At 42.2% G+C, this 27,147-nt stretch overlaps 2 protein-coding genes across 2 annotated transcripts; both read right to left on the bottom strand.

Annotated features, from left to right (window-relative positions):
- Positions 1-516: 516 nt before the first annotated feature.
- hells (helicase, lymphoid specific) lies at positions 517-11,143 on the bottom strand. Its single transcript, XM_076742644.1, has 23 exons — positions 10,845-11,143; positions 10,279-10,376; positions 9,840-9,958; positions 9,549-9,671; positions 9,395-9,436; positions 9,283-9,310; positions 9,012-9,070; positions 8,884-8,925; positions 8,491-8,718; positions 7,650-7,832; positions 7,208-7,351; positions 6,776-6,972; positions 6,460-6,553; positions 5,972-6,133; positions 5,646-5,788; positions 5,330-5,474; positions 5,116-5,199; positions 4,392-4,511; positions 3,737-3,853; positions 3,467-3,626; positions 2,192-2,288; positions 2,005-2,081; positions 517-1,274 (listed from the first exon to the last, which is right to left on the bottom strand). The coding sequence occupies exons 1-23, from the start codon at positions 10,850-10,852 to the stop codon at positions 1,186-1,188; spliced, it is 2,559 nt and encodes an 852-aa protein (XP_076598759.1). The 5' UTR covers positions 10,853-11,143; the 3' UTR covers positions 517-1,185.
- Positions 11,144-13,211: 2,068 nt separating this feature from the next.
- On the bottom strand, positions 13,212-25,960 carry LOC143327945 (ras-related protein ORAB-1-like). The gene is made up of 6 exons (XM_076742645.1): positions 25,529-25,960; positions 20,361-20,433; positions 19,873-19,968; positions 18,481-18,576; positions 15,816-15,947; positions 13,212-14,441 (listed from the first exon to the last, which is right to left on the bottom strand). Exons 1-6 carry the CDS (start codon positions 25,540-25,542, stop codon positions 14,241-14,243), a joined length of 612 nt encoding a protein of 203 aa, XP_076598760.1. The 5' UTR covers positions 25,543-25,960; the 3' UTR covers positions 13,212-14,240.
- Positions 25,961-27,147: the final 1,187 nt, after the last annotated feature.

Genomic DNA, 27,147 nt, shown 5'->3' with positions numbered 1-27,147 from the left:
TTTTGGTTATATAAAATGTTAAACGTGTGGGCTCTGATATATGACAGCAAGAAGACTTGGACTTTGACCCTGCAGCAACATGTGGAAAGAAGGTGCAGGATGGAGGCTGAACTGCTTGACAGGGAAATGCATTCAGTGCTTCAGCTCCCTTTCACTGACTCAGGGTTGGGTATGGATACTATTCTCTAAGACTCGGATTAGGTTCAGAGGAAAAAATGCGGCCTCTAATACCTTATAAATATGCGATTATTGCACTAAAAATGGCATGTATGCTCTGAAGACTGTGCACACTACTACACCAGAGTGCCATCAAATCAACCCTCACTGAAGAGCATTTTGGAAAAAACTTTGCTGGGAGAGAAAACTATTTTTTCTGCATCATAGCATAGAGAACCAATGCAATCCAGAGTGCTTTGTAAATAACTTATCACATGTTTTTGGAACCTTATGTGGGCTTACAAGGAAAATAGGGAGAATTTGTACTTGATAATAGAAATGTAGCAGAAAAGGCCTCATAAAGTTATCAAATCAGGGTTTATTTATATAAAAAGACAAGAAAGAACATGTATGCTTCACCTGCATGAAAGTGCTTTGATTGCATGTTGTTAAAGATTGTTGTTTTGAAAGGCCAAATAAAAATCACAAGGTTGAACCCAGTAAGACAGTGTCACTATAGCTTTGTCTCCTTAAACAGATGCAAAGACCGTGTACATGTTAACAGTTAGAAGACATTTTGAGAGAAGTTGAGAGTTGACTCCTCTTCACAAAAACAATGTGTTGTGGGTTTCGCTGGAAGGTTCTCGTGTCCAGTGACCTTAATGCTACAACCAGGGAGAAAGTAAGCTGAAGAATCTGTAAATCTTTTTTTCTTGGCAGGAAAGTGATCAATAACTGAAGGTGATTCTAACAGACTTCAAGAGCCCAGTGACAATCAGATCTTAAAACATGTACAGTGTTGGAACATCACAGACCATGTTCAACACAAAAACAGTACAACAAAAAAAGCTCATTAAACAAGGCAGTTAAGAAAGTGAAAGGAAAAATATACTACTCAAAGTCTACTAACAGCAGTTTCAGGATTTTTTTTCGTTAAGTTTCAGTATCTACTGTGACAGCAGTTGTGAGCCATCAAGGTGCAGCAGAAGGACCGAGGTCAAAGTTCACATCTGAATATGCAAAGAGCTCTCAGGTCAAGGTGATCTCTGACGACTCTTCGGCATCGATCACTCTGAAGACGCCCACCTTCGCTTTCTTCATGCTGCCCTTTTCTTTGTCTGAAAACACAAATAATACTTTACTCCAGGTCACGTGTTAAACAGTAAAAAGAGCACAGCCTAGATCCTGGTCAGTGCAGATAAGATATATCACAACCTATACCTGCAAGTGGGTATTAATGTAAACATAGTGTGTACTGTGTCAATGGAGAACACTAATGTTTATTCTTTCATACAAGAACACTCACTGTTCAGAGTTACCAGAGTAAGTGGGACATTATTCAAAAAAAAAAAAAAAAAAAAATTCTAACTGAGCAATCTTGGCACCAGTAAATCTACAGTCTGCTTCCTCCAGAATCTTACTGGTGTTTGACCAGAGGAACCAGGGTCTATATTTAGTTCCTGACATGAGTAAAGTCCCTCCAGGGGCAACTGCTTCTGGACCAGACTTGGTTCAAGCAGTTGTTCAAATTCATTGGAAATGCAATAATATGCAAACACAATGTGCAAAAAGGACTCAGTGTTCATCTTTGTACATTTCTGGTTTTTGTGATGGTGGATCATTAAAAAAAGTCACAACTCTTTGCTTTGTTGAATGACTACGCTTTCAGATCTAAAGTTCAGTTCCTAGGGCTCCACAGTACATGGAGTAGTACATGGATCTGTGGTTAAGAAGAGCTATTAGAGACAAACTAAAATTGTTGACTGTTGGTGAGTCAGGCCTGTGTTGACCCATAATGATCCATTCAGGAAGGGCCACTGAAACCAGACCATCAGTCTGTCTCCTTACCCTTTAAGTCACTGCGATCCAGCAAAATCTCCAGGTCCTTGTCACTGATCACCTTCCCCCTTGATGCTTTCACTTCCCTGAGTGGGACAGAGGTTATAGCCGAATGTTACTTTCAATTATGTTGTTTAACTTCTTATTTACATTCTCTAAACACTGAAAGTTGTTGGAGCAAGGGATGATTTCTTACCTCTCAGTGCCTCTGGCTTTGAGCAGATCCATCAGCTCATCCAGATCAATGCAGCTTTTACTTTGGTTCAACTCTGCCTTCCCGCCTTTGAACTTATCTGCGGAGGAAAGCAATTAAACAAAAGAAGCAATCATTAAAGTCCACACTTGGAACATATTTCAGACCACCAGTGGTGCAGTGCTTGCAATTCAAAATTGGGTGCAAGATAAAATCAAACTGGTTTGTGTGCAGAAGATCCACCACCCACCTCAAAAGACCCTGCACAAGGTACAAGGTCTATCAAGGTAGGTCACCAATTCAGTATCTGACCAACTGTGAAATATGGTCACAATCTCCTGTCTGTTCCTCAGGCATGGTGTTAAATCATGGCCAGGGGAAGTGCTTTTGCAAAACATTATGATGTCACAGCTAAGTTAACCTTTGACCTTTTGGATATAAAATTTCATCATTTTATCCTATTAGACATTTGTATGACATTTTGTTATAACTAACACATGAATTGCTGTGTTTTGTGAGGTTACAGTGACCTTTGACCACCAAAATCTAATCAGTTCATCCTTGACTCCAATTGTTTGTTTGTGCCAAACTTGAAGAAATTCTCTCAAGGCATTCCTGAGGTATCACATCCACTGGATTAGCTGGAGTAGACTGCCACCTGGCTGAGTGGACCATCAACTACCCCACCAACAGACCACAGAACCGAGCTGTGGAAGCTCTGAGAGGGACAGAAAAAGACTAAATGAACTGGTTTGGCTCTGTCCTGGACTGCCCTCTGGACATCATCGAGGAGGTGGGTGAGAGGAGGATGTTAGCCAAGCTGACCACAGACAACCCATCACACCCCCTGCATGAGACGGTGGGGGGCTTAAGCAGCTCCTTCAGTAGCAAGCTGCTGCATCCAGTATGCAAAAAGGAACACTACCGCATGTCCGTCATCCAAACAGCTGTCAGACTGTTAAACTCCAGCATCATGTAATGTAGCACTGTTTTGTAATGCTGTTTTTTTCCAATCCTGCATCATAAACCCACTTTGGTTTTGCACTGCTCTTATCCATGCTAATATATGCTCACATTATCCATTACATCTGGTGCAATTTTATTTGTTGTATATTTTTTCAACTGTGCAACAGTACAAACGCTATTTATCATCCATATTGGCAACAGTACTTTTTTTTTAGAAACTGTACACAACCACAGCCGGCACGTAGACATAACAATAATACTAATCTAGTGCCGCAGTGCATGGAGCTGGGGGAGGAACATGATGTCACTCACTCTTATGGATAACCATCTGTTCCAGCTTCCTCTTGGCTGAGGCTCTCTCCAGGATCTTCTGGTCGATAGTGTTGGCTGTGACCAGGCGGTACACCACCACTGGTTTGGTTTGACCGATGCGGTGACAGCGATCCTGAGCCTGCAGATCTGCCTGTGGGTTCTGAGAAGGCAGGGAAACATCACCACACGCTGACTAAACACAGTTCACGGACAGGGAACCCTTCGAATGGTAACACTGTTCATTATAGGTGATTTTTAATCTGCACCCACCCAGTCACTGTCGAAGATGATGACAGTGTCAGCAGCTGTCAGGTTGATCCCAAGGCCTCCTGCTCTGGTGCTCAGCAGGAACAGGAACACCTCTGGATCTTTGGAAAACTTGGTCATCTGTGGGAGAAGAAGAACCTGGTGATGCAGTAGTATGAACATATCATAGCTCTAACTAATTAGGAATCATGAAATGAGTCAGGTCCACTGAGGGCAGCAATTTAGTTGCTTGCCAAATCTGGGTCAGTGCTCTCTCTCTATACACACACACACACAGACATATCTATATATATATATCTATATATATCTATATATATATATATATATATATAGCTATATATATATATATATATATATATATAGCTATATATATATAGCTATATATATATATACACACACACACACACACACACACCCCCATATGTGTGTGTGTGTGTGTATATATATATATATGTATATGTGTGTGTGTATGTATATATATAAAAGAGAGAGAGACAGAAAGGGAGAGAGAGAGAACACTGAGGCTCTTGTGTGGACCCAGATTTAGCAAGCAACTAAATTGCTGCCCTCATTTCATGATTCCTAATGACTATATACTGGGAGGGAGGGATGGATAGAGATATATTTTGCACTGTCCTCTTCACTCATTGAAACTCACATTTTCATCTCTGTCAGAGTAGGACATGCTGCCATCTAGTCGGCTATACTGGAAGCCCCGCAGATAGCAGTAATCCATCAAAATATCCAAGATGGATGTCATCTGACTGAAGATCAGAACCTGGAGCACAACAACCAATCACACATACGAGTCAGAAACAGGCTGACACAGAGTCAGCCAGTCAAAGGCAATTAACAGCATGGCCAGAGGACTGTTGACACACAGCATCGTGCATACGTATTATAAATGGCAATAAACACAGAGCTATAATACAGCATGCCAAGATTAACATGAACTATTATCAAAGTCTGAATCTGAATAACTAAAACATGTCTGAACCTACAGCCATGAAACACAGATTCATGGAGTCATTTTGTTTGAGATGAAGCCAAAATGTTTGTGTTAGGATCTTGATTAATAATTGGCCTAATTCTGATCAGCACCAACAGCAACAACCTCAATGGCGTTAGCAGGGGGAGGGCAGATGTAGTGTAACACTGCATGTTTACCCTGGAGGAGAGCAGCAGTGGTAGGTTAGAGGTGAATCATTTTAGCCATTACACAACATCAGTCAAGAGCTTGTTGTTGTCCTACCAGGAATAAAACATAAGCACTTTGGCACCAACTCAGCAGGGCTACTAGCCACTAGTGAGTTTGGCAGACTTCACTGATCCTCTCTTTTGCTGATGAAGTGACATATAGTGACATATTTGTGCTGTTTCACCTTATGCCCCCTTTTCTTCAGCTCAGGCAGCAGTCTGTCCAGTATGAGAAGCTTCCCAGAAGTCTGGACCAGCTGTTCATCAATCTGCAGGGAAGACCAAAGGATGTCCAGCATGTGACAAAAACTAGATGGGGACTGGGAATACTCTACAGTTAAACAGCACCTGTAGCACCAACGGTACTGTACCAAAGGAGAGCTGGTGACTGTGGCTCACCTTGAACTCCTGTGTGGCAGGGTCAAGGGGGTACTCCACCAGGTAGGGGTGGTTACAGCATCTCTTTAGCAGCATGAGGATGTTCTGCAGCTTCAGGTTGATCTGGGCATCCAGCGGGCTCTGGACGTCCAGCACTGGAGGGGAGCTGGAGGAGACGAGAAGTAAGTGTGAGCAGAACGTGACAGGGTGTGTGAAACAACCAGCACTTTCTCAAAGACTACCGCATACATCAACAGCTGAGAACAGACACCAGCTATTGGGATCAATGGAAATAAATGAGCATGTGATATTACTAAGGTATCAAAATAAAACCTACCTCTGCTCCTGCTCCTTCCGGACCCTGTCCAGATATTTCTCCAGGTCATACGGTGTGTCTCCATCTGTTTCTTTATAGTCCACCACTTTTCGACTGCGACGCTTCGGTCTGCCACTCGATGTCAACGCTACAGGAGCCTCCGTCTAAATAAAACAAAACAACTAAGTCCAATCCCGTAAACTGACTTGAAACTGTTTAAACTGACCAGCAGGCAAATTAAAAATGTGATGTGATAACAGAGAGAACAAAGCTACACTGACTGAGCTCAGAGACCAGTTTTACAGTCCAGACCTGTCCCCATAGCAGCAAATGCTACATGGCATTACCTTTTCCTGGCCCAGCATCTTGCCGATGGTTTTGTTGACCACAGCAGTGTAAAAGGCTTCCTGTTTGGCTGTCAGAGGAGCATAAACAATGATCTCCTTCTTAGGAGGAACCTCCAGCGTCACATCTGACTTCAGCCTCCTCAGCAGGAACGGAGTCAAAATCTGAAACAACAGAGAACATTTGGAAAAAGCACATTTTTCTTCTGTGTCCCCCCAAAAAATCTACTCTGTGGAGAATAAGCAAGGTTTAAGGCTTACGTGAAAAGATGTATTTTGAGTTTACTTTTAAATGAGTGAACTGCGTTAATCTGTCAAATCAGGAAGACGATTCCAAAGAAGAAAATAGAAGTGACGTCTGTGATGGTCTCTGATGCTGTGTGTGCTCTTATCCGTCATGTTAAAACACACCAAATGAATACATTACAATGTAAGGCGGCTGTGACTGTCTCTCATGGTTGCACTCTGTGGCGATGGCTTGGAGGACTGACCTGGTGCAACATGCTCAGGATGTTCTGCTCGCGCTCGGCAGCCACCACGTTCTCAGCCTCACCGAGAGTGTCAATGTCAAACCAGGACTCAAAGCTGCACAGCAAACGTGAACAAGAGGTTGATTCTGAGCACTGAGTTAAAGCTGAACAATTAGCTACACAAACAAAAATACACATCTAACTGCATATAATAATATCTTTGAGAGTTTTTGTGTGTGTGTGTGTGTGTGTGTGTGTGTGTGTGTGTGTCCTCAAACAGAGCAGGAGCAGTGCTGTGGTTAACACTCAGTTGTCAATAAATCACACGGCTCCATACCTCTTGAGGTCATCAAAGACTTCCGGCAGGAGGAAGTTGAGGAGGGACCAGAGTTCAGCCAGGTTGTTCTGCAGCGGCGTGCCCGTCAGCAGCAGCTTGTTGTCAGTGGCAAGCATCTTCAGCTCCCGCACCAGCCGACAGTTGAGGTTTTTGATTCTGTGGCCTTCGTCCACGATCAGGTACTTCCACTGGAAGCGCTGGAGCAAGAAACAGACACGCCGTTTCAAAATCTACTGATAACGGGCCAAAGACTTAAAACAATGCATCATAATACAATCCATTCTTCAGCAACTCCAAATAACTACATTTAAAACTTTCTATTAATACAAAACTACAACTGACATATCATTTGACTAATGTTTCTGTGCCAGTAAGATGTGCATGTTTGGTCATATCTAAGGAATGAATGTAAAGGATGAGCAGAGAGCCTACCTGTAGGAATTTTCTATCAATCATGGAGATCTCAAAGGAGGTGACGACCACAGGACACATGCTGAGGGGCCCCTGAGGCCTGCGGATCTGCTTCAGTAGCTTGGCCCTCTCTGCCTGGGGGCCATGGTAAAGCAGCACAGACACCTGGACAACACATGACACTGCTCACTGAGCTCCAGCAGATATTAACACGCTCAGTGCTTGTGGCCAGCTGGTGTCATTCAGACCACGGCGGGTTGGTGAAATTTGGATTTGTCATGTTCTTATCAAAGTTTAGATCACTGAAATCATTTGAATGTCATGTGAAACAATAAAACTCTGTTAAATCTTCAATGAAACTTGCCTAAAACATTTTAACCACTGATTTTATTACCGGTGAGCTGAATGTGTGTCAGGGACCTGTCAGACAATAAAGTAATTCAGGGCCATCTCGTCCTCCCACCTCTGGTGTGAAGCGCTTGAATTCGTTGATCCAGTTGGGCAGCGTGGAGAGAGGGGCAACCACCAGAAAGGGGCCCGTTACTTTCTTTTCTATCATCATGGCGATGTGAGCGATGCACTGGATGGTCTTTCCCAGCCCCATCTCATCAGCCAGGATCCCATTGATGCCATTCTCCCACAGCATCTGACAGCACAGAGCGGACAACACGGGTCACTGGTGGAGGAAAGCTAAGTCTGCCTATCTCAGAAGCACACGTGAACAAATGAAACAATTTCTCTAATCTGACCACCTCCACTAACGTCATCACAGAGTGATCAAGAGTTAAAGTGCTATCTCACACCAAAAAGTCCTTCTGGTCTGTTACATGTTTAGGCCAACATCTACTGACTGCACTCATGAGATCAGCGTGCAGCAGGTGAAACTCACAGTGTAATAACTGCTCTCTGATACCACGGGGTGGATATGGCCTCACTGTCTGCAAAACCTCACTGAACTTTCAAACTCAACCTTTAAAGCCAACATGAATGTCCTTAAAAGTGCTCAGGAAAAAAGGAAATTGGGACATTCACAATCTCATTCCAACTGGGCAAACTCCACCTGCTACCGGATATCCTGTTCTACCATGGAAAGCTCCAGAACAACAACAAGAGGTGAGACTTCAATGAACTTTGAAACTCAACTTCCTTTCAATCTGTTAACGGCTCTAAAGTGTTAAATGAACTAACAAATAACTTCACATAAGCGTTATCTACTGTACTTGGCACAGGGAGAGAGGGAATCAAACAAAGCAATGAATAAACAATCATTTCCTTCAGTCTCATATGGAGAAAGCTTGACTGACCCTCAGCCACTCGATGCCCTCAATCTGGTACCACCTCATGACCCCGCCGGTGAAGAGCTCTGGCTGCTGGGCGGGGACCGACTGGCCATCCACCTTCCTGTGAGGGTCCAGGAGATGCTTGGCATTGTCTCGCACAGCCTCTGACAGACGGTTCTTGATGTCCTGGTTGGAGTCGCTCATCTGCTCGATATCCTCAGCTTTTAGTTTCTTCTGGGCCGGCGTCTCGTCCTGACATCAAATGTTTGATGTATTACATACGTGTATGGTTGGACGTGTTACGTTCAATGACTACTTATCTACATCCGATTTAAAATCTATCCTGTGGTGTCCCTTCTGAATCATTTAAGTGTCTTCACACCTCATTTCCCCTGAAGGAAAAAAATGAAGCTTTACCTCTTCCTCCACTTTTGCCTTCTTAGATTGAGACATGATTTCCTGGAAGACAAAGTCAAGCACAACTAATGTGAGCAGATGTGGAAATGACAACTCTGCACAACACACACAGTCAAACCAGACCTTACTTCTTTTGACATGACATCCGCTATTTTGTAGTCTTCATCCCTCCTCCTCTTCTTTTTATCTGGTTCAACAGGAAATAGAGGCAAAAGCTAAACACATGTTGCTGCATCAAATTCAGAATAAACATATTTCTAAAAATCAATGAAGCCCATGAGGTCAAACACTAAATATATTGTCTTTGTCACATTATCCTGTTTTATTTCTGTTTTCAGAGCGTTCCAGCTTTCCCTGAATCATGGCTGCAGCAGAAGAGGATTTAGAGGATCCACTCACCTTTCTCAGGCTCCGCACCATTTTTGTTCTGCATGGAAAAGAAAAACAGACTTCTATGAATAAGGTTTGAAGAGTATTTTCCTGCTAAGCTAAAATGTTTTTTTCCCCTCACCTGCTTGGCCTTCTTTTCAAGTTTCTCCTTCCTGAGTTTCTCCTGAAACGGTTGACAGCGAAGCTCAGTGTCAGTAGCGATTCAGCCTTTAGCCAGCAGGTGCACAAACAGCACAGGTGGTTACTGTCTCACACGATGCTCACACAAACCGTACCTCGTTCTGCTGTTGCTCCATTTTAGTCAGCAGGAACTTCGAGTAGATGTTGCTCTTCTGAAGCAGATGCTGCAGCCTCTTGAAGCGCATGTCATGAGAATCCCTCTCCCATGACTCGCGGGCCTTGTGGTGAGCGTTGCAAAATAATACATTAATGACAGAGACGGTGTTCAAGCTTTGATACTTGATTCAACATCCAGCTCGAGACATGATCCAGTTTTACAAATACAGTTTTTGAAAAAGACAAAAGGAGGGCGAACACACATCCTGATGCATTAATAAGCAACACACCTTCTCCATCATCTCCTTTTCTTTCCTCTCTCCTTCCTCCATCAGCTGCTTCTCCTCCTCCTCCATCTCCTTCGTGATGACCACTTCAGACTTCATCTTCTCAGATTTCACACTGACACCTTCGAAGAAACAACAATGATGTTATCATCTGAAGTACCCCAAACCCACATTTCTTCATGATTTTTTCCTCTAATGGAAACACTTTCACCGCTTTTCAAAGCTGATCAGCTTTCATTAGACATGAGCAGACATGAGCGGACATGAGCAGACATGGTGTCCTGCTCCAGTGATTCACTGCATCAGTCCCTCATTATCTCAGCCTTAGATGACATGACAGTAAGACCTCATTCATCAAACTTGGATTAGCTCAATAAAACCCCCCAGTCAGACCCTTTGTCGTGCCGGGGGCTCACACACACTGGGCCCCTTTGTGACTGACCCTTTGCGGCTCCCGTCTCCATGGCTGTGCCCAGCGGCTCCTCGGGTTCGTCGGGTTTGGGGCAGTGAGGAGAAGCACTTCGACTTTCTTCCTTCTCGCTGTCAGCATGCGGACGACCACAAATGAAATCCAGAAGGTTAACTTTCCTGCTGGTTTACTAATTCCATTCACATGTTTGAAGCTTCAAAGATGGCCCCTTTTTTTAATGTGTACAACACTTAGACAGAACAGGACTGAGACCGTGTGTAAGCTGAAGTAAACGTTCTACATGTACAACACACGGTGGTTATGTAATACATCTACACATTGTATCCATAGACACAGTAAATTAAAGATAACTACTTCCAGGGTCAGCAAAAGAATAACTTGGATAAGGCTTGCAGTCTTTACCCCCTCATGTTAGGAAAGTGAAATAAGAGATTTACAGTTAAGAGGGTGAATAAAACATGAAAAATCTAAACGAGAACATTAAGTCATCCTACACATCCTCACTGGTCCATCCCTCCACAGATAGCAACGTCAATATTTTAAGGTATCTTCCTTTATGATATATTATTTTAACTTACCAGCTCATTGCAGCCAACAGCGAAGCGGACGATGGGGCTAATATGGCTTTTTCAAGGTTTCTAAGTAACTAACGTTGATAGAAAAGGTCGTTCTGCTCGACAAATCAGCACCTTCAGTTACACAAGCAGGTTAATCGCGCAACGTTAACTTTTTGAAGCAACAGGCCAAACTAGCTGGCTAGTGGTTATTAATTAAGTTTCTGTGTGTGTACGACCACAGAATCGGAAAAATCCGAAAATATAGTGTTATCTAAAGCTGCTCTAACATGTATAACAACTGCCTTGAACTCCTCAGTTGTACTCACTCTACTGCGAGCACGACATGTGTGCGACCGCTGTTAGTACCGACAAACAAGGAATGTATCTCCGGCTAATACCTGTCAAAATAAAACTGCTTACGCAAGATATCCGCGAGAATTAGTTTAAGAGGTCGCTATTGTCTTTTATTTTGAAGGCAATATCGCTTTAACTCGGCAATTTTCTACATGAATTCGGTCTACTTGACGCAGATAGGCGGTTGACTGTGGGAGGAGCTATTAATTTCGCGCCAGTTGGGACGAAACCACAGCTTATACAATAGGGGAATGTATGATTACGGTGTAGATATAACTGTATTTTAAAAGCTACGTTTAATACAAATATCAGACGAAGCATAACAAGAGATTATACTTTTGAAATTAAGTGAAAGAATATTTACATTCTACAAAGCATTTCACGTACAGAGAAAACCATTTAACGCAGCCACCCCTCTGAGTGGAAATATGTGAAACACCTAATCTGATACTTGCCGCGAACTGAGGATGCCGGATGTATGGGGTTAAAGAGGTCATTATATTTCAGACTGGTTTTTAAGTGTCTGTTTTATTTTCCATGATTTCAAAATGAACTGTAAAAACAATTGTTGCAATGTATAAGCAAATGCATGCATCAATAAAACTAAATGCATTTGATGATTGTGCATGTGCAGTCAGCCTCTCAAAACATATTTTTGTTCATGGTTGACTGAATACAACCAAGCTGTGATAATGTGAAACTAACATGCACTGGTGGAGGAAGTATTCAGATCCATTCAAAGTTCAAATTAAAACAGTAACTCACAGTAACTTGCAGTAACTCAGTGTAAAAAATATAAATATCTCCTGTATTTGAACTGAACTTGCGTGCATTAATAGATTTTTTTTGGCCACTGGGAGGAGGCAGCAGCAGGTAGTGAACACCACAAACAAGTCCATGCATGTGTGTAGTTGTCCAGTGGTCCAGAACTCTTTCCATCCCTGCTCTTGTGTAGTTTATGTCTTAGGGTGGAAGTTTGTACATGTACTGTAATGTAAAGCACATTAAATTCAAGTTCATTGGCGGAATGTGCTGTGTAAAAACAAATTGCCTTGCTTGCGCATTTAACAGAAGTGTCTAATAATTGCTGGAATACCCCTTTAATCCCATTCCCTACTAATCCAACTATACCTAACCTGTCTCCTCTGTGTCTGCTCATGGTGATCAGTTGGTTCTCAGTTGATTTCAACTGAGGCTTCACTCTGAATGGATTGTGCTGTTGCAGTTTCAGCTTGTTGCCAACAGAGGTCCCTAAAGATCACGGACGGAATCTTCACATGATGAACTATACACTGATCACATATTGTAAAACATGATGAAGAATGACTTTTAGTTGTCACACGTTTCTATATCCAGTACAGTGTAGATACTTGGTGAATCACTCCTCTCTATTCCCCAACCATTTTCACATTCCCCTCATTTGTTTCTTCTCCTTGTCCTTTCACTATCAACTATCAGCCTTAACCCTGTCAGTGTATTCGCAACACACATACTAGTCCTATGAATCATACTGCTGCCTCAGGTTTTGTTTAGCGGGAAGCATCTGCTCTTGTCAAACACAAATTTCAGCATAAATTCAACTTCCCATTTAACCTTATGTACATTCTAAATGCAAGAATAACTGTTTAACACTGGGTGAACAGCTTGCGTTAAAGCTTCCTGGGAAGTCTGATGAGATGGGATCAGCGTGTTTCTCTTTGGTGACGTGTTCCATGCAACATTTAGGAAGTGATGTTCTGGAGAAGTGCTAGCTCAGCTGCGTCCTGTCTCCTTACGACCAGTGACACTCCAGCTCAGACTGTTCTTTCAGTCAGTTATGTAAACCAGCAGCTAGAACTTCGAGGGATTTCCTGTGAAATCAGCTGCCTTGTGTTCAGTAGAAAATGAGCCACATTCTAGCAGTTCAGGATTGAGGTTAACTAGCTGACGACTGGCATCTCTGTCCATTGTGTTGTGACCTGGCCTTCATATATAGCTGTACAATGGAGCACTGTTCTAACATTCTCATCCATACAGCAAACACTGGCCCCAGAGTTCCTTTCAAACTGAATTCAGTTGCCTTTATTATGAAAAGAAGAGAACATTGTATTTTATATATGCAATTCTGTACTGAGATTACACAGCAATTTGCAAACAGACCCAATGTAACTGGCAGTAGATATGCCAAATGAATGAAGAATAAATAATTCCAACAGGTTTTCTACACATCTCACCAAAAATTGTAGACAGACCTTCCCGTTTCATACAGTCTGGTAGTACAATATTTATTTTCAGTTGAAGTGTTACATGTTGAGCAACAAACTTTGTCTTCAGCCACAAATTGAATGCAGAGATTAAGAGTCAAGACTATATCCTAAGAACATATTGAACACTACAGAACTGGCAAATCAGATTTAACATAATATATACATAATGTTTATGTACATACTGTTGCACTAGATTTTAGATGCTGGACTGTGAGACACTGCTGTGCAGAGGTTGGCAAGGGAAATAAAAAACACCTTCAAATGGGGACAGACATACAAATGCCGATACAAACAGCAAAATAATCACCGAAGGAAAAGAGAAACAGAAAAGGTCCATATAAACAGAAACCTTCATGAAATGGATTCTTTTACCAACCCCACTGCAGGGATGCAGAGAAACAGAAAGACAAATTCTCTCCATCTCACTCTCACACACACACACACGCGTGCGCACACACACATACACCTCATCAACCTGCATTCAGAGGGAGTCTCTGAGAGGTCTGAGTTGGGGGGAGATGGGAGTCAGGGCCAGGTCGAATGACAACCTATCCTTAGAATTTGTCATCAATAATAGGACAGTATGACAAGAAGGATGCTTTATTTGTTTTTGGTAGTGCGGCTATATTATGTACAGTACAAATACAGGCAACTTCATCTTCTTCTCACAGACATGTTGTGAATCATGTCTTCCCTGTCCTGTCTGGTTGTGGTGGGGCTTTGCAGGGACACAGTGGAGTTTCAGGGGGATGACGGCCAGACTGACAGGCCTGCAGAGTTAAGAGGGTGGGGTGTCAAAGTGGAAGTGGTTTCTCTCTCAGCAGCATCCTCCTGATGAAGGCTTGACAGTAGTGCCAGGGGTCAGCTTCACATTGGGCTTCTCTCCTCCTCCAGCTGTGGCCCCAGGGCCCATCCTCTTCTTGATTTCAGCAGCCATGGTCATGAAAGCCTGCTCCACATTGGTGGCGTTCTTGGCACTGGTTTCCAAAAAGGGGATGCCGAGAGAGTCTGCAAACTCCTGAACACAACAGAGGAGACACAAAGAGAACAGGATTTTAGGAATCTTATTTTCACTGACGCTCTTGACTTTTTTATTTTCCATTAGTACAAAGCAAAGAAGAACGCGAAATTATAAGATACTAACGCTACATGACATTAACAGGGACAACATGGGCTGGTACACAATTTGTCATGTCAGTTGCAGGGGCCACTTTGGCTTCAGTCGACTCAATAAAGAACAAAAGGTAGCATAATGTAAACAAAGCAGGATAACAGTGAAGCAGCATTCAGGTAAGCGGGGTGGCACAGTCTCACTGGACAAATTCAGTGTGGAGTGTGTGGCAAGTGTGCAGGTGAGCAGGACAGAGGGGTAGTGTATCTGCAGCTCATGCTCCGCAAGTGTGCTGGGTGGAGGCAGGAAAACAGTAAACTGTGAAGGTAACAGTGAATGTTCAATGTGAGCTACATATTGTCAGAAAGTAAATGCCATAGCTTCTACAGACCCAAGACAAGTTCAGAGTTCAAATTAGCAGCAGCCAAGTGTGGTGATGTGAAAGTTACAGGACTGAAGTTAGCCATTATTTCACCCTGAAACAGTAAAGGAGTCAGTCTCTCCTGTGCTTCCTGACCGCAGTGTGGAGGCTGGAGCAGGTGGTTTCAGATGCAGCAGTTTGTTACACAGGTGTTTGTTAAAATAATGTCATTCCATACTCTGAAACATGCCAGTGATTGAGTGAAATAGCAGACGCCATGAATGTTATTCAGATCTATTTCTAATATTATTTGGATGGCAAAACATGTGAAACAGAGCATATTAAGGGTTGAAGGCTCAAAGGGGCAGAGCAGCAGCAGTGTATCAGGGATTGTACATATTGCACTTGTTGACTCAGTGAAAGCAGTTTGGCTTTGTATTACTGGCTCTATTTCTCAGCTATAATTACATTAAATAACACTTTTCCGAACACAAACAAAGCACACACATAACTGACTTTTTCTTTGTCAAAACAATGCTGAATAAATTCATTTTGCAGCCCCGCACACAGCATTTGAGCCGAACAGAACAGTGTGGGAAACAAGAAATAGTCGTTACTGGATGTAACTGCAGTTCTATGAGTATGTGAATAGCTCCCCACCTCTTCTACTTTAATTCTGAATTTTTTTTTACACAGAGATTCTGCAATACTGCCTAAAGAAGACCCAGAATGGAATGACAAAACAACACAACAGTCTTGCCTTGAACAGGCTGAAAAAAAAGGGGCTAGTGCCTCTCTGCCACCACACATCACACAGCACAGGAAACAAGGGGAAAATTCAGAACAAAAAGTGTTAAAAGCATGAAAAAGTTTACATGCAATAGCTTCTGTTTGTGGGATTAAATACCCCGGTGCCTTACCTTTGCTGTTGTGTAATCCACCACCTTCTTTGTCGTCAGGTCACACTTGTTCCCAACCAGAAGCTTGTTGACATTTTCACTAGCATAGCGATCAATCTCCTGTAGCCACTGTTTGACGTTGTTGAAGGACTCCTGGTACAGGAAACAGAGAAACGTTAGTACCGATCTAAATCTGCTACAGGACATCAGAAGCTTTCACAGAGACAAATCTAGGATCCTGGACACATTGGGTACCCGTACCTGTGCATGCAGCTACAGCACTGAACTGCTGCAGCTCGCGCGTGCATGTGTCCACACAGACTGCATTACCTGCTGCCAGCCCTATCTTTCTACACCGAGTTTGCCTTCGATAATGGCAATCAATAATGATGATGATGAGATTTTGGTTTACCCTCATAGAGAGAGAGACCACACCAGATTCCCCTTCACTTGATATTCTACAAACACAGACACTGAAACTGTAGCGAAAGGCTGGTATGATGTCGATGTGACGATCAACAGATCATTTTCACTGTCTATTTCTGCTTAGGACCACACGTCACGTAGAAAAAACAGATGCAGGGCTCGAGACTGCGACCAAAATGGTCGCATATGCGACCTTTTTTTCAGAGTTTGCGAGTAAGAATTTCATCTGGTCGCATTCGTGCGAGCGCATCAGTTTTATGGTTCCGTGTTAGACATTGTGCTTGAAAGTCGTCCTTTTTTTCACTGGCTTAGTCAGCCGCCTCCACCTGCACTCTCTCCTGTTGAGACAGCGCCGTCGCGTGCACGTAAGCCGTCGCGTACACGCGCAGCGCACAGAACTTCAAGACACCAAGACTAGCGTTTCGCTATTCTCAAAAATGAAGCGGTCTATTGCTGATTTTTTCCAAAAACTAAATAAGGAGAGAGAGGAGGAGACTGGTGGTTAGGTAGAGCCTGCAAAAGGTGCCGAATCAGACGGTAGGCCTACTGTTGATGAGGAGGACAGGGAGAGACCGGCCGAGCAGCAGGTGAAAAAAAAAAAAGTACTGCTTTCGACCACAATGGCTGACAGTACCCGTGGTTGCGGTACGAAGGGGAACTACGTTGTGTGTCTGGTGTCGACAGTGTGGCCCATCTCTTGCAGGCAACACTAAATTTGTTACGGGGTCGACACAATTTAAGCTGGAAACTGTGAAGTTACACAACGACAGCATAAAACACAAAACCTGTCGGGACCAATGCATCACCCGAAACACTGAGCCCCTCCTGACTTTTTTCAGCGGATGGATGAGAGTAATCGCTCAACAGAAGAGAACGAAATGGTCATTAAGTTTAACACTGCCTATAACATAGCGAAAGAGGAACTCCCGTTCACACAATTCAAATCCCAGATCGCACTGATGAAAAAAACCGGGCTGAATGTGAACTCAACCTATGCCAATGACAAGGCATGTGCCCAGTTCATAGGAAAATCATGTACTGGTGCGACCAACTGAGAAAGTTGGTCGCACCAGTGCTACCAGTGGAAAAGTTAGTGTAGAGCCCTGAGATGACACGTCTAGTGTCTATATGACGCGTCACTGCAGCCACACATGAGCCTCACTACTCGTGTGGACTGTGTGGCTGCTCTAACCTGTTAACATTGGTGCTGAAATGAAAAGCAAGAGGTTCTGTGATGCACATGCACTGCTCAGGCTGGCAGTGTGTCCCAGGAATGAGACATTTCAATGCAATATGGATGCATTAATTAAAACCAGTCAGCACTGGTGCTTGGCACCTTGTGAGGCATTGCAAGAACACAAAAGGACATAAGAGAGCAAATCAAAAAACACTGCAGAATGACTGATCAACATTTGGCCACTACACTGATACTACAGATCCAGTTTTTTATGTTGCTTATTTTGCAGGTTAGCCTGATGAATTTTCCATTAGCATGTACAGTGCCTAATGTGGCTCATAGCATCTATTGTAGACCCACACACTGGAGCAATGTTGGCATTTTAATACTGACAGTTGAGAGAAACTGTGAATGTTAAGCATCATTTCAAGCCAATTAAATAACCAGAGAAGTAGTTTGGATGTGGGAAAGTGTTTCTTCATGCAGCTTTTTGTGTAGTCTCACACAGCCAGACCGGTGGAGTGGAATATCTCTTTCATTTTTGTGATACCGTGATATAATACATCACGGTAAAAAACAAAACAAAAATTCTGTGATATAATTTTAGGTCAGATCACACACCCCAAATTTCTAGTGCAGCAACAACAGACCTTGACAGCACACAGTGTTTCACTTTTTCATATTTGGCTCTCAAATGTTTGTGTAAAACTTCCATGTTGATCATACAGCCGGGAATCCCTTGAAGAACAGGAAGGACGACTTATTTCACTCATCAGGGAACAAGCTGAACATCAGCTTCTTTCTAAAATGGAAAGAACTTGCTTGGTGTTCACAGGCACCCAGTTTTGACTGAAAGCGACCAGCAGACTCCTATTCTCTTGGAGTTGTTAAAAAGTTGTCATCTTACAGGGACGCCATTTTTGTTTTATTTTTGTTAATTTCAGCTCATTAGAAAGTGGACAATTAGATTCTGTCTCACGATTGTGGTATGAAGTTTAACCATTAATTAAAAGATAAACATGTATTCTTGAGGCAAAATGACAATGCATTCTAATAGGTATGACAGTGTAATGTTATACATACCTGATCTGTGACATCATAGACTACAATGATACCATGAGCACCCCTGTAGTAGCTCGATGTGATTGTTCGAAACCTCTCCTGACCCGCTGTATCCCACTGTCAAGGAAAGAAGAGTTAGTTTAGGGCTTCCTAATAGATTTTCTTTTTCCTGTGAGTCAAAAAGTCTCCAGGGACATTAAAATTCTACACCAAGCCATGATAACAACTTAATGCAGCATTCCTAGTTCATCTAATCTATCCACTCTTTACATGGTTATTCCTATTTATTTCTAAGAAGAAATGGCTGTTGATGATTCTATTCTATTCCTGTAAACAAACAATGAATGGATCCTACTAACAAGTACTGTGTATCAAAGCCTGATATATCTTACTCCTGTTTGCCAGAGTTCCACTGCTGTCCAAAAACTAATACACATAAAACAGAATGTGATCATTTGCTTATCATTTTTCATATACTCAATTGAAAGCAGTACAAAGACAATATATTTAATGTTTTATTTCACATGATTCTATAAAGGATATGACTACATGAGGACAGGAACCATTCTCTGTAAGCACAGTTCATTTGCTCATGATTGCACTCTATTTTTTTTTTTTTTTCGTTTTACACAGAATCCCAACTTTTTTGGAATTGGGGTCGCAGAAGCTCCTCAATGAGCCACAATGTTGCACTGGGTGACATGTTCTTTCATTACTATACACCAGGGCAGGGTGTTGCATTCTGTTTTGTAATGATGCTCTTGTATTTGTCATGTGTTACAGATCCAGTACACCCCTTTCCTGTACAACAGTGCGATTTCTGCCCTCCCTGAAAGCTCAAACTCACTTTTAGCCAGGTTGTGGCATGTTTAGGTCAGCTTGAGCCAAGGTGACTGCAAGAGAGCCTTTAGTCAACAAAAAAGGTCAAACCAGTTCAGCTGTTAGACACTAAGCTATCATATGGTGTTCATGTGTGCATAGCGAGCAGTCAGGAACAGTAATTCACACACTGAGACAGTCCCAAAACCTCAGGTGAAGAAGAGAGCCTGAGCTGCTAAGTAAAAATAAAACTACAATGTCCAGCTATTTTAAAAAATTACTTAGCCTTGTTTAAAAATGAAACTAAATATCTATGAGCTGTTTTCTTTTTAAGTTTATATCTTCAGTGAGAACCAGGGGACTGAGAAGGGATAGTATTGAAAGACAGACACCAATACATTGTTTGCGTGGATATTTATGAGGGACTTCTTGATGGGAAAAAGTGTAAAAATTGCAAGCTTATCTCTGCACTTTTCCAGTTTTGCAGATGTCAGAAGAGAGAAAAAACAGCTCTCTATCTGTCTGAGTGAGCCAAGTTCACTAGAGGAAACTGATCCGAAAGCACGTTGCGAAGCGAAAGTGAAGGTTACTTACAATCTGAAGTTTAATGGTCTTTCCATCTAGTTCTATGGTTCGTATTTTGAAGTCCACACCAATCGTGCTAATGTAACTTTCCGTGTATGTGTCATCCTGCAGAGGGAAATTACAATTAGATGGCTCGCACATCCTGTTCACTTACTGCTTCGCTATATACAAAAACACATACAAATGTGTGTATATATGTATGTATACACATATATACACACATACACATTTCACAAAGTTACACATGAAAACATTATATATATACACAAACACACAATATGTACACATACATATGTTATATATATGTATACACACCTTTAAGAAAACCAGTTTAGACAGCCAAAACACAGTATATTGTTGTTCAACTGAAGACAGCTGTCAACAGTGTATGAAATTGCTGCATAGCAAAACTTAAAACACTGCGAGACTGAATTCTGCTCAGAGGAAAAATAGAGTCAATATAAAGATAATATATGAGCTATTATTGGGAAACTCACTGCAAATCGGAGAAGAAGGCAAGACTTTCCAACACCAGAGTCACCAATCAGGAGCAGCTTGAATAAATAGTCACTGTGAGAGAAGGGTTAAAAACAAACAAAGAACACCTTTAGTTACAGGACATTACGAAATTGTTAACTAAGTGAGGGAGTTCCAGATTATCCATTCAACTACATAAATGGCTGCCAAAGCAAAGCAATTGCCCGAGAACACAGAAGTCCAATTTCAGATCTCACACTGCTTATTCAAAGCAGTGATGGTCCTTTTCCTTAGACATGGTCTTTGATTTAACATTAGCTTCAGTCAGAGGCAAATATGCTCATCAGCATTACTGTCACTCTTGTTTGGCAAAGTGGCTGAAAAGTCAACACAAAAGGAAATATTCAGCACAATGAACCCTGCTAAGCAGAGGCACATTTTCAGAAGGAAGTGCAGGAAGTCAGACAATCATGTGACTGAACACATGAAGCTAGTTGAAAGGACCAGAGGAAAACTGAGTAGAGAAGTCCTCTTTTCTGAGCCACATGTTGTACTTCTACTACTTCACTTCTGAGTTTAGTCTGATTCATGTTTATTGAGCAGATATAATAGCTCAATAGTTCATACCACCAAGTAGAAACTTCACCTGGATTTTAACCACAGGACCCTAATTTCAGTTTTAGTCCCTGGGTCACAGCTGCTGCCCCCCAAAAGTGCCTGCTCCAAACTGGTACTTTCAAGGACACAGCAGTGTCGTTTTAGAGATGACAGCACTGAACACCACACTTGAATACAGCACTTATTAAGCCAGCAGTGAAGAACTACTGTAGTTAATGGTGCTATCAATACTAGGATTTTGACATCCTGTTTACCTGTTCCACAACAAGGCAAGTGGGTAAGGCCTGGGTCAGACTACATGATTTTAGCCCGATTTTGTCATGGCCAACGATTTACTGGCGTCATGGCCGATCGTGAACGATAATCGGTTGTCTGTACTCATGTGCTGTTGCGCCATGATCACAAGGTGTCATACATGTAGTCTGGCCAGACACCCGACCAAGACACAGCACGAGTTTCTGGCAGTGAGATCTTGAAATCTGACACAGTGACAATTGTTTACGACAAAAAAATCGTGCAGTCTGAACCAGGCCTAAGGGAGATCATGTCTAACCCTATCCACTATATATGATGAGATGTGTGTCATCATTTTAAACACATGGCATCAAAAAAATATGAACTGCACTACTTATGGTTGGTGGTAGCAAATTTTTTAGCACCGTTTCAGATTCGGAAAATACGTATCACATTACCATTTCCATACACTGATCATGTATGTGCCAGTGGAAACAGGAAGCAGATTGTCTACTTGGTGGTTGGTTGCTTAGTTGCAGAAAATACTAAAAATGATTATTACTTTTATTTGTTCTTTGCTTATGTTACAGGTACCAGGGCTGGTGCAGAGGCAACAGATAATTTTTTTTCCAGACAACAGGACAAAAATGATGAGGCAAGGAAACGTGACTGCTCTTCACAGAATCCTCCCACATAATGCTATCATTATTAAAACATTGTCAACTGTATTGTTCCATCATTGTATGTTTAATGTTCTTTGACACCTTTTTAAACATAGACAGTATAACAACCATTCTATCAACATACAAACACAAATACTACACAATATCATAACACAGTTACCAATGACACTAATAGCCTACGTACACATGCAATCTTTTTGTTGGGCTATTCTTTAAACTGCATTTCAGTTGTATTTGCTTTTCAGCAGAATCACCTTTTCACTTTAATGTATTATTACTGTACTTTACAATACATTTGTATCTAGCTGTACAGATAAATACGAGCAGTTGTCTGGAGTCTTCGTTGGTCGCTGAGGTTGATCAGGGCTAATCAGGACATTCAAAGGTTTTCTCACCATTCCTCAGGAACCACAGCATCATTAACAAAATTATCTCAACAGGCACAGGCTCTTCCTAGCCACATCTAAAACCAGCGCTCCATGTAGGGCTAATGACACCACTGGACACGAAAATAGCTGCAAATCGTCTGAATGTAGCTTGTCTCCTATGCATATAAGCAGTAGCATCATTAGAAAATGCTGAATTATACTGCACAGCTCAGTAGCACCTGTAATTCCTTATCTATGTTGAATTATCCAGTGATAATCAAGGTTGATGTTATTGTCTTTTCTGGAAATGGGTCACACTTATAGGGATGTGACAAATTAGAGAAGGACACGTCATGATGATAAGACCCTATCAGGAAGCATCGCTTCCAAAAGTCTCTGTTTCCTTACCAAGTGACCAAAACAAAATCCCAGTAGTCAGTCTACACCAGGGTCTGCAGTGTTTCAAAAAGTTTCAGTTTTGGCATTTCTAAAATGCCAGAGTAGTGAGGATGCTAGGCATAAACATAACAAAAGTTATGAGTTTTAAAATGAAAACATATTATGCCCAAGACACACTGCCTTCCTGAGCAGTGTGTGTGCATCAGGGAACCTCATGCTTTTCATCTTGGCGCCCATGTTAACAGGTTAGAGCAGCCACATGTGAGCAGTGTGGCTCATTCGTAGTGGCAACAATACATCATCTCAAGACTCGCCATTTTTTCTTGTGACGTACATGGTTCTCAGCAAATATAGACAGTGAAAATGATCTGTTGATAGTCACACTGACACCATACCAGCAACATTACACCTTTCACTACAGTTTCAATGTCTATACGTCTCTAATGTGTTTTTCTTAACTCAACTTGATCTTGTATCCGTTTCAGTGGTGATATACATCAAATCTATAATGAAATGGAACATTTGATTATTGATGGCCATTATCAAAAACTAACTCAATGTAGACAGATTTGGCTGCGGCAGCATCACTGTGGACACTACACACGTGGTGTATGCACTGCAGTTCAGCCAGGTAACCCATGGTGTTCGCGGCGTTAGTGTGGATGTAGCATGAGGTTATCCCAATGACCCATATTAAAACTATCATGCAACAAGGCGAGTCCAGACTGCCTGCAGCAACCACAAGTCTAAACTACATCCTGCACCACTACAATCAAACCCATGTAAAATTAAGCAATATAATGATAATCCCTCACTTCCTGTAAACACACATAAGCACACACGCTAACACAGCTCTACAATCTTTAAACAAACTGCTTTGCCTGTCTAATATTTGGTTTGTTCAAGACCTGCTATTGTTCAAACCTATTCTATTTATTCCTTTTCCTACTGATCCTCTGCAGTGCCACACTCCTCAAAGCCTAAGAAGACACCTAAGCACAGATCCAGTGCCCTTGCAAAATAACTTACAACTTTCTTTCAGTTTCAAGGACTTGTGCAGCACGTTATTATTTCCAGGAAAGAGAAACTTCATACCATATGTATTTCAGACACAGCCTAATGATGAAGTATGTCTGATAATGGTAATAACCCAAAATAACAAAGCATTGTAGTAAAAGTAGCAACTGGCACCTGGCAGTGAACCTACTGATACTGCATCCTAAACATCAGTAGGGGGGAAAGCAGTAATGTCCGATTTAATTCTCACACGTCAGATTGGCTTGGCAGTATAAGTATTATCCTGCCTCCCAGGACCATCTCAGTTCCTCTACTTTTCATTGTAATAAATTCCAGTCATTCCCACTTTATTAGGCTTGTGACTGTGGACAATGGCCATCCCTGTGCAAGACTGAGCACACTGCTTAACAGAACTCTGAATATACCAATTAACCATAAACAAGTTTGCTACCTTACTCAATGCAACACGTTTCTCTGACCTCTAACCTGCAAATTCCAATTACCATCACTCTCCTACTTCTGGTCTATTGACCGTTGTATCCATTACAACAGAAAAATCCAAAATATGCAATTGGGAAGAGTTAAGCTGTGCAATTTAGAAAATTCCTACAGGCCCACAATTGCTTATTTGTCAATTCAACTATACATGTGGTATTCAGCATATTGAATTATACTCTAAACCATAATGTGGGGCAAAGATGCCTCCTCCACATTTTGACTCTGACTCTCATTGAGTAAGATCTTGGACCTTGTGTAAGAGTATCTAGCCTATACCGAAGAGGTGAATCATTAACACAAGATTAAGGAGTCTACAGAGAGGGGGTGAGGATCAAGTGTCACTATTCAAAACAATGACAAGATTAAAAAAGGCCAGACATTTTTTTTTTAGATTGAAAAGCAGTACCGTTTAACATCTTGTCAAACAAGGAAAACTGTAGTCAGTATCACAGTCCATCCAGGTGAATATTTATGAATGGAAAACCAAATACAGGGAGAAAGCTGAAGAGACTGATTGCTCAACGCTGCTGTGGTGAAATCGATGACTTGTCCTGTGGCATGTGACCTACACATGACTGACAGGCTGTGGAGGGGCTGCCTCAGCACGACGAGAACGTATGACTGAAAACTGAGTCATGCCGGACACCAGGTTCAGCGGAAAACCTATCGGACGCAAACAACCGATGGCTGCTGCTCTAATATCTGTTTACTAATGGTAGGTCGGAAATAAGTAGCCTGTCATAATGACACGTACAGACTTAAGTATAAACATCGGCAACAGGCTCAGAGATGCCCTTCAAAAAACAGAACTCAAGAACGCCTGCTGTCGAGTCATATTCACCAGTAATCATGACTTAATGGCATATTTTATGAATTCAATTAGCTATTTCAAACTGATATCGCTGACTATAGCGTATTTTAACAAAATAAGGACAACTGTTGAGGACAAAGAAAGGATCGCGTTACAGTTACCAGTCAAAATCCAACAAGGAACCTTTGTCCTGTATTTAATGTTACATGTCAGCGTGAAATACAGCGAACCGAAACCAGTGAGTACAGCTGCTGCCGCTGACCCATCAGCTCGCTCATAATGTAAATAAATTTATCAGGAACACGTTATTCTGTATCAGAAGTATCAATCGATTGATAAGTGTTTAGCACCAACATCCACAGATATCCCTGAAAAATATTCACAATATCTTAGGCAGGCACAGATAAACATTAAGGCTAATGTTAGCTGCTGTTAGCCGCTAACAGCTCAACTGCTATTAAGTTGTTTGCCAACGCTTACGTTAACTTACTTGTTAGCGCATGGCTAACCTTAGCTAGCTGGTCAAACTGTAACATAACGTTCTGAGGTATGATACTCACTATTCGGGATTCATTGTTGACTCCTTGTACTGTGTATCCCCTCTCGTCAAACGTCTCCTTTTCCCTGTCAGCAGGTAAGCAGCGCTGTTTGGTTGTGAAAACGGGAGCGGTGGCTAGCTTACACTACTCCCCAAACCACGGCCGGCTAATTGTTTCTCTGTAAAAATCCAAAATGGCTGCAACTTCAACCAGGAAACAGCTAACATTAGCCAGCTGGTTAGCCAAGTCAGGAATAACACAAAAATACGTGGCTTGGTTTTACGGATGCCTTCTCTTTTGAGACAGTCTGTTCACTCGTTCTACAACAGTAAGCCTAAAGCGAATAAACGGGAGATATGACTAAATGTCGAGCTAATCGCCTCCTTTATCTCTCGATTGCTGAGTGTGTGTAGTTACCGCAACAGCCAACTGTCAAGCCCGGTGAGAGATTACGTCATTTAGTGAAACGTGGCACAGAGGAGTCGGCTCGTACCCCGTGGCAAACTACACACAATACACAACTTCCGGAGATATGCTTCACCATAAACCTGAACGACGTGTATATTGAACAGGGTTTTTATACGCTCAATAGCGAGGCTTTCATTAAACAGACATAATTGTTATTTCCGCCCCCAAACACATCAGTCTTCAGGATGCATAGGTTACTTTGGGTCATCCTCCAATTTCACCGTGCACTTTGGTGTACAACTCTCCCAATAATCCAGAAACTTCTTTCCTGATTTTATGCGCCTGTCATGTCTTCACTGTTTAAGGAGTTGGTGTGAACAGGAAGACTGGCAGGATTCTAGTCCCCCCAATGTATCACCCTGTTTTATCCTCCGATTAGTCAGATATTCAGCCAAATTAAGAACAATTTCATTTTTTCATTTTTGGTGTACAAAGAAAATTAAAGTAGCTGTGTTTTCCTCTTTTCATGAAAACCAAACACAAGTCCTACTCGTAGTCTGGTCTGCAGCGTGCACTTGCCTCGAGGGGGCGCGCACACTCAAAGGAAACAAATGTTAAGCATTTTAAAACTTCTAGGGGAAAAAATAAGGCGAACTGTAATCAATTTGACAGAAAAATGCAAGGAAAATACTGTTAATCAGAGATGATTACCTGCTCCATCAGTGATGACGGACAGAATGTGAACGTAGTGAACAGTGCACATAAACAGAGTTCCAGACAGTGTTCAATGCAGTGGGTTTCCTGCATTGAACCTGCATGAAATCACTTTTCCTCCTCAGTGATGCTTAGACAGTGACCCTGTGATGCACGATGAATAGTAAGAGACAACAACAACAACTACAACAGTAATTCATTCATTCATCTTCTATACCCGACTATCCCTTTCGGGGTTGCGGGGGGGGGGGGGGGGGGGGGGGGGGGGGGGGGGGGGGGGGGGCAGGAGCCTATCCCAGCTGTCAACGGGCGAGAGGCGGGGTCCACCCTGAACCGGTCGCCAGCTGATTGCAGGGCAACATATAGAGACAGACAACCATTCACACTCACACTCACACCTAAGGACAATTTAGAGTCACCAATTGACCTAATGAGCATGTTTTTGGTCTGTGGGAGGAAGCCGGAGTGCCCGGAGAGAACCCACGCGTGCACGGGAAGAACATGCAAACTTCACACAG

This window comes from Chaetodon auriga, chromosome 11, assembly GCF_051107435.1.
Source record: "Chaetodon auriga isolate fChaAug3 chromosome 11, fChaAug3.hap1, whole genome shotgun sequence".
Classification (NCBI taxonomy): domain Eukaryota; kingdom Metazoa; phylum Chordata; class Actinopteri; order Chaetodontiformes; family Chaetodontidae; genus Chaetodon; species Chaetodon auriga.
The sequence above is the reverse complement of the archived record's forward strand: the minus strand, read 5'-3'. Positions and strand labels throughout refer to the sequence as shown.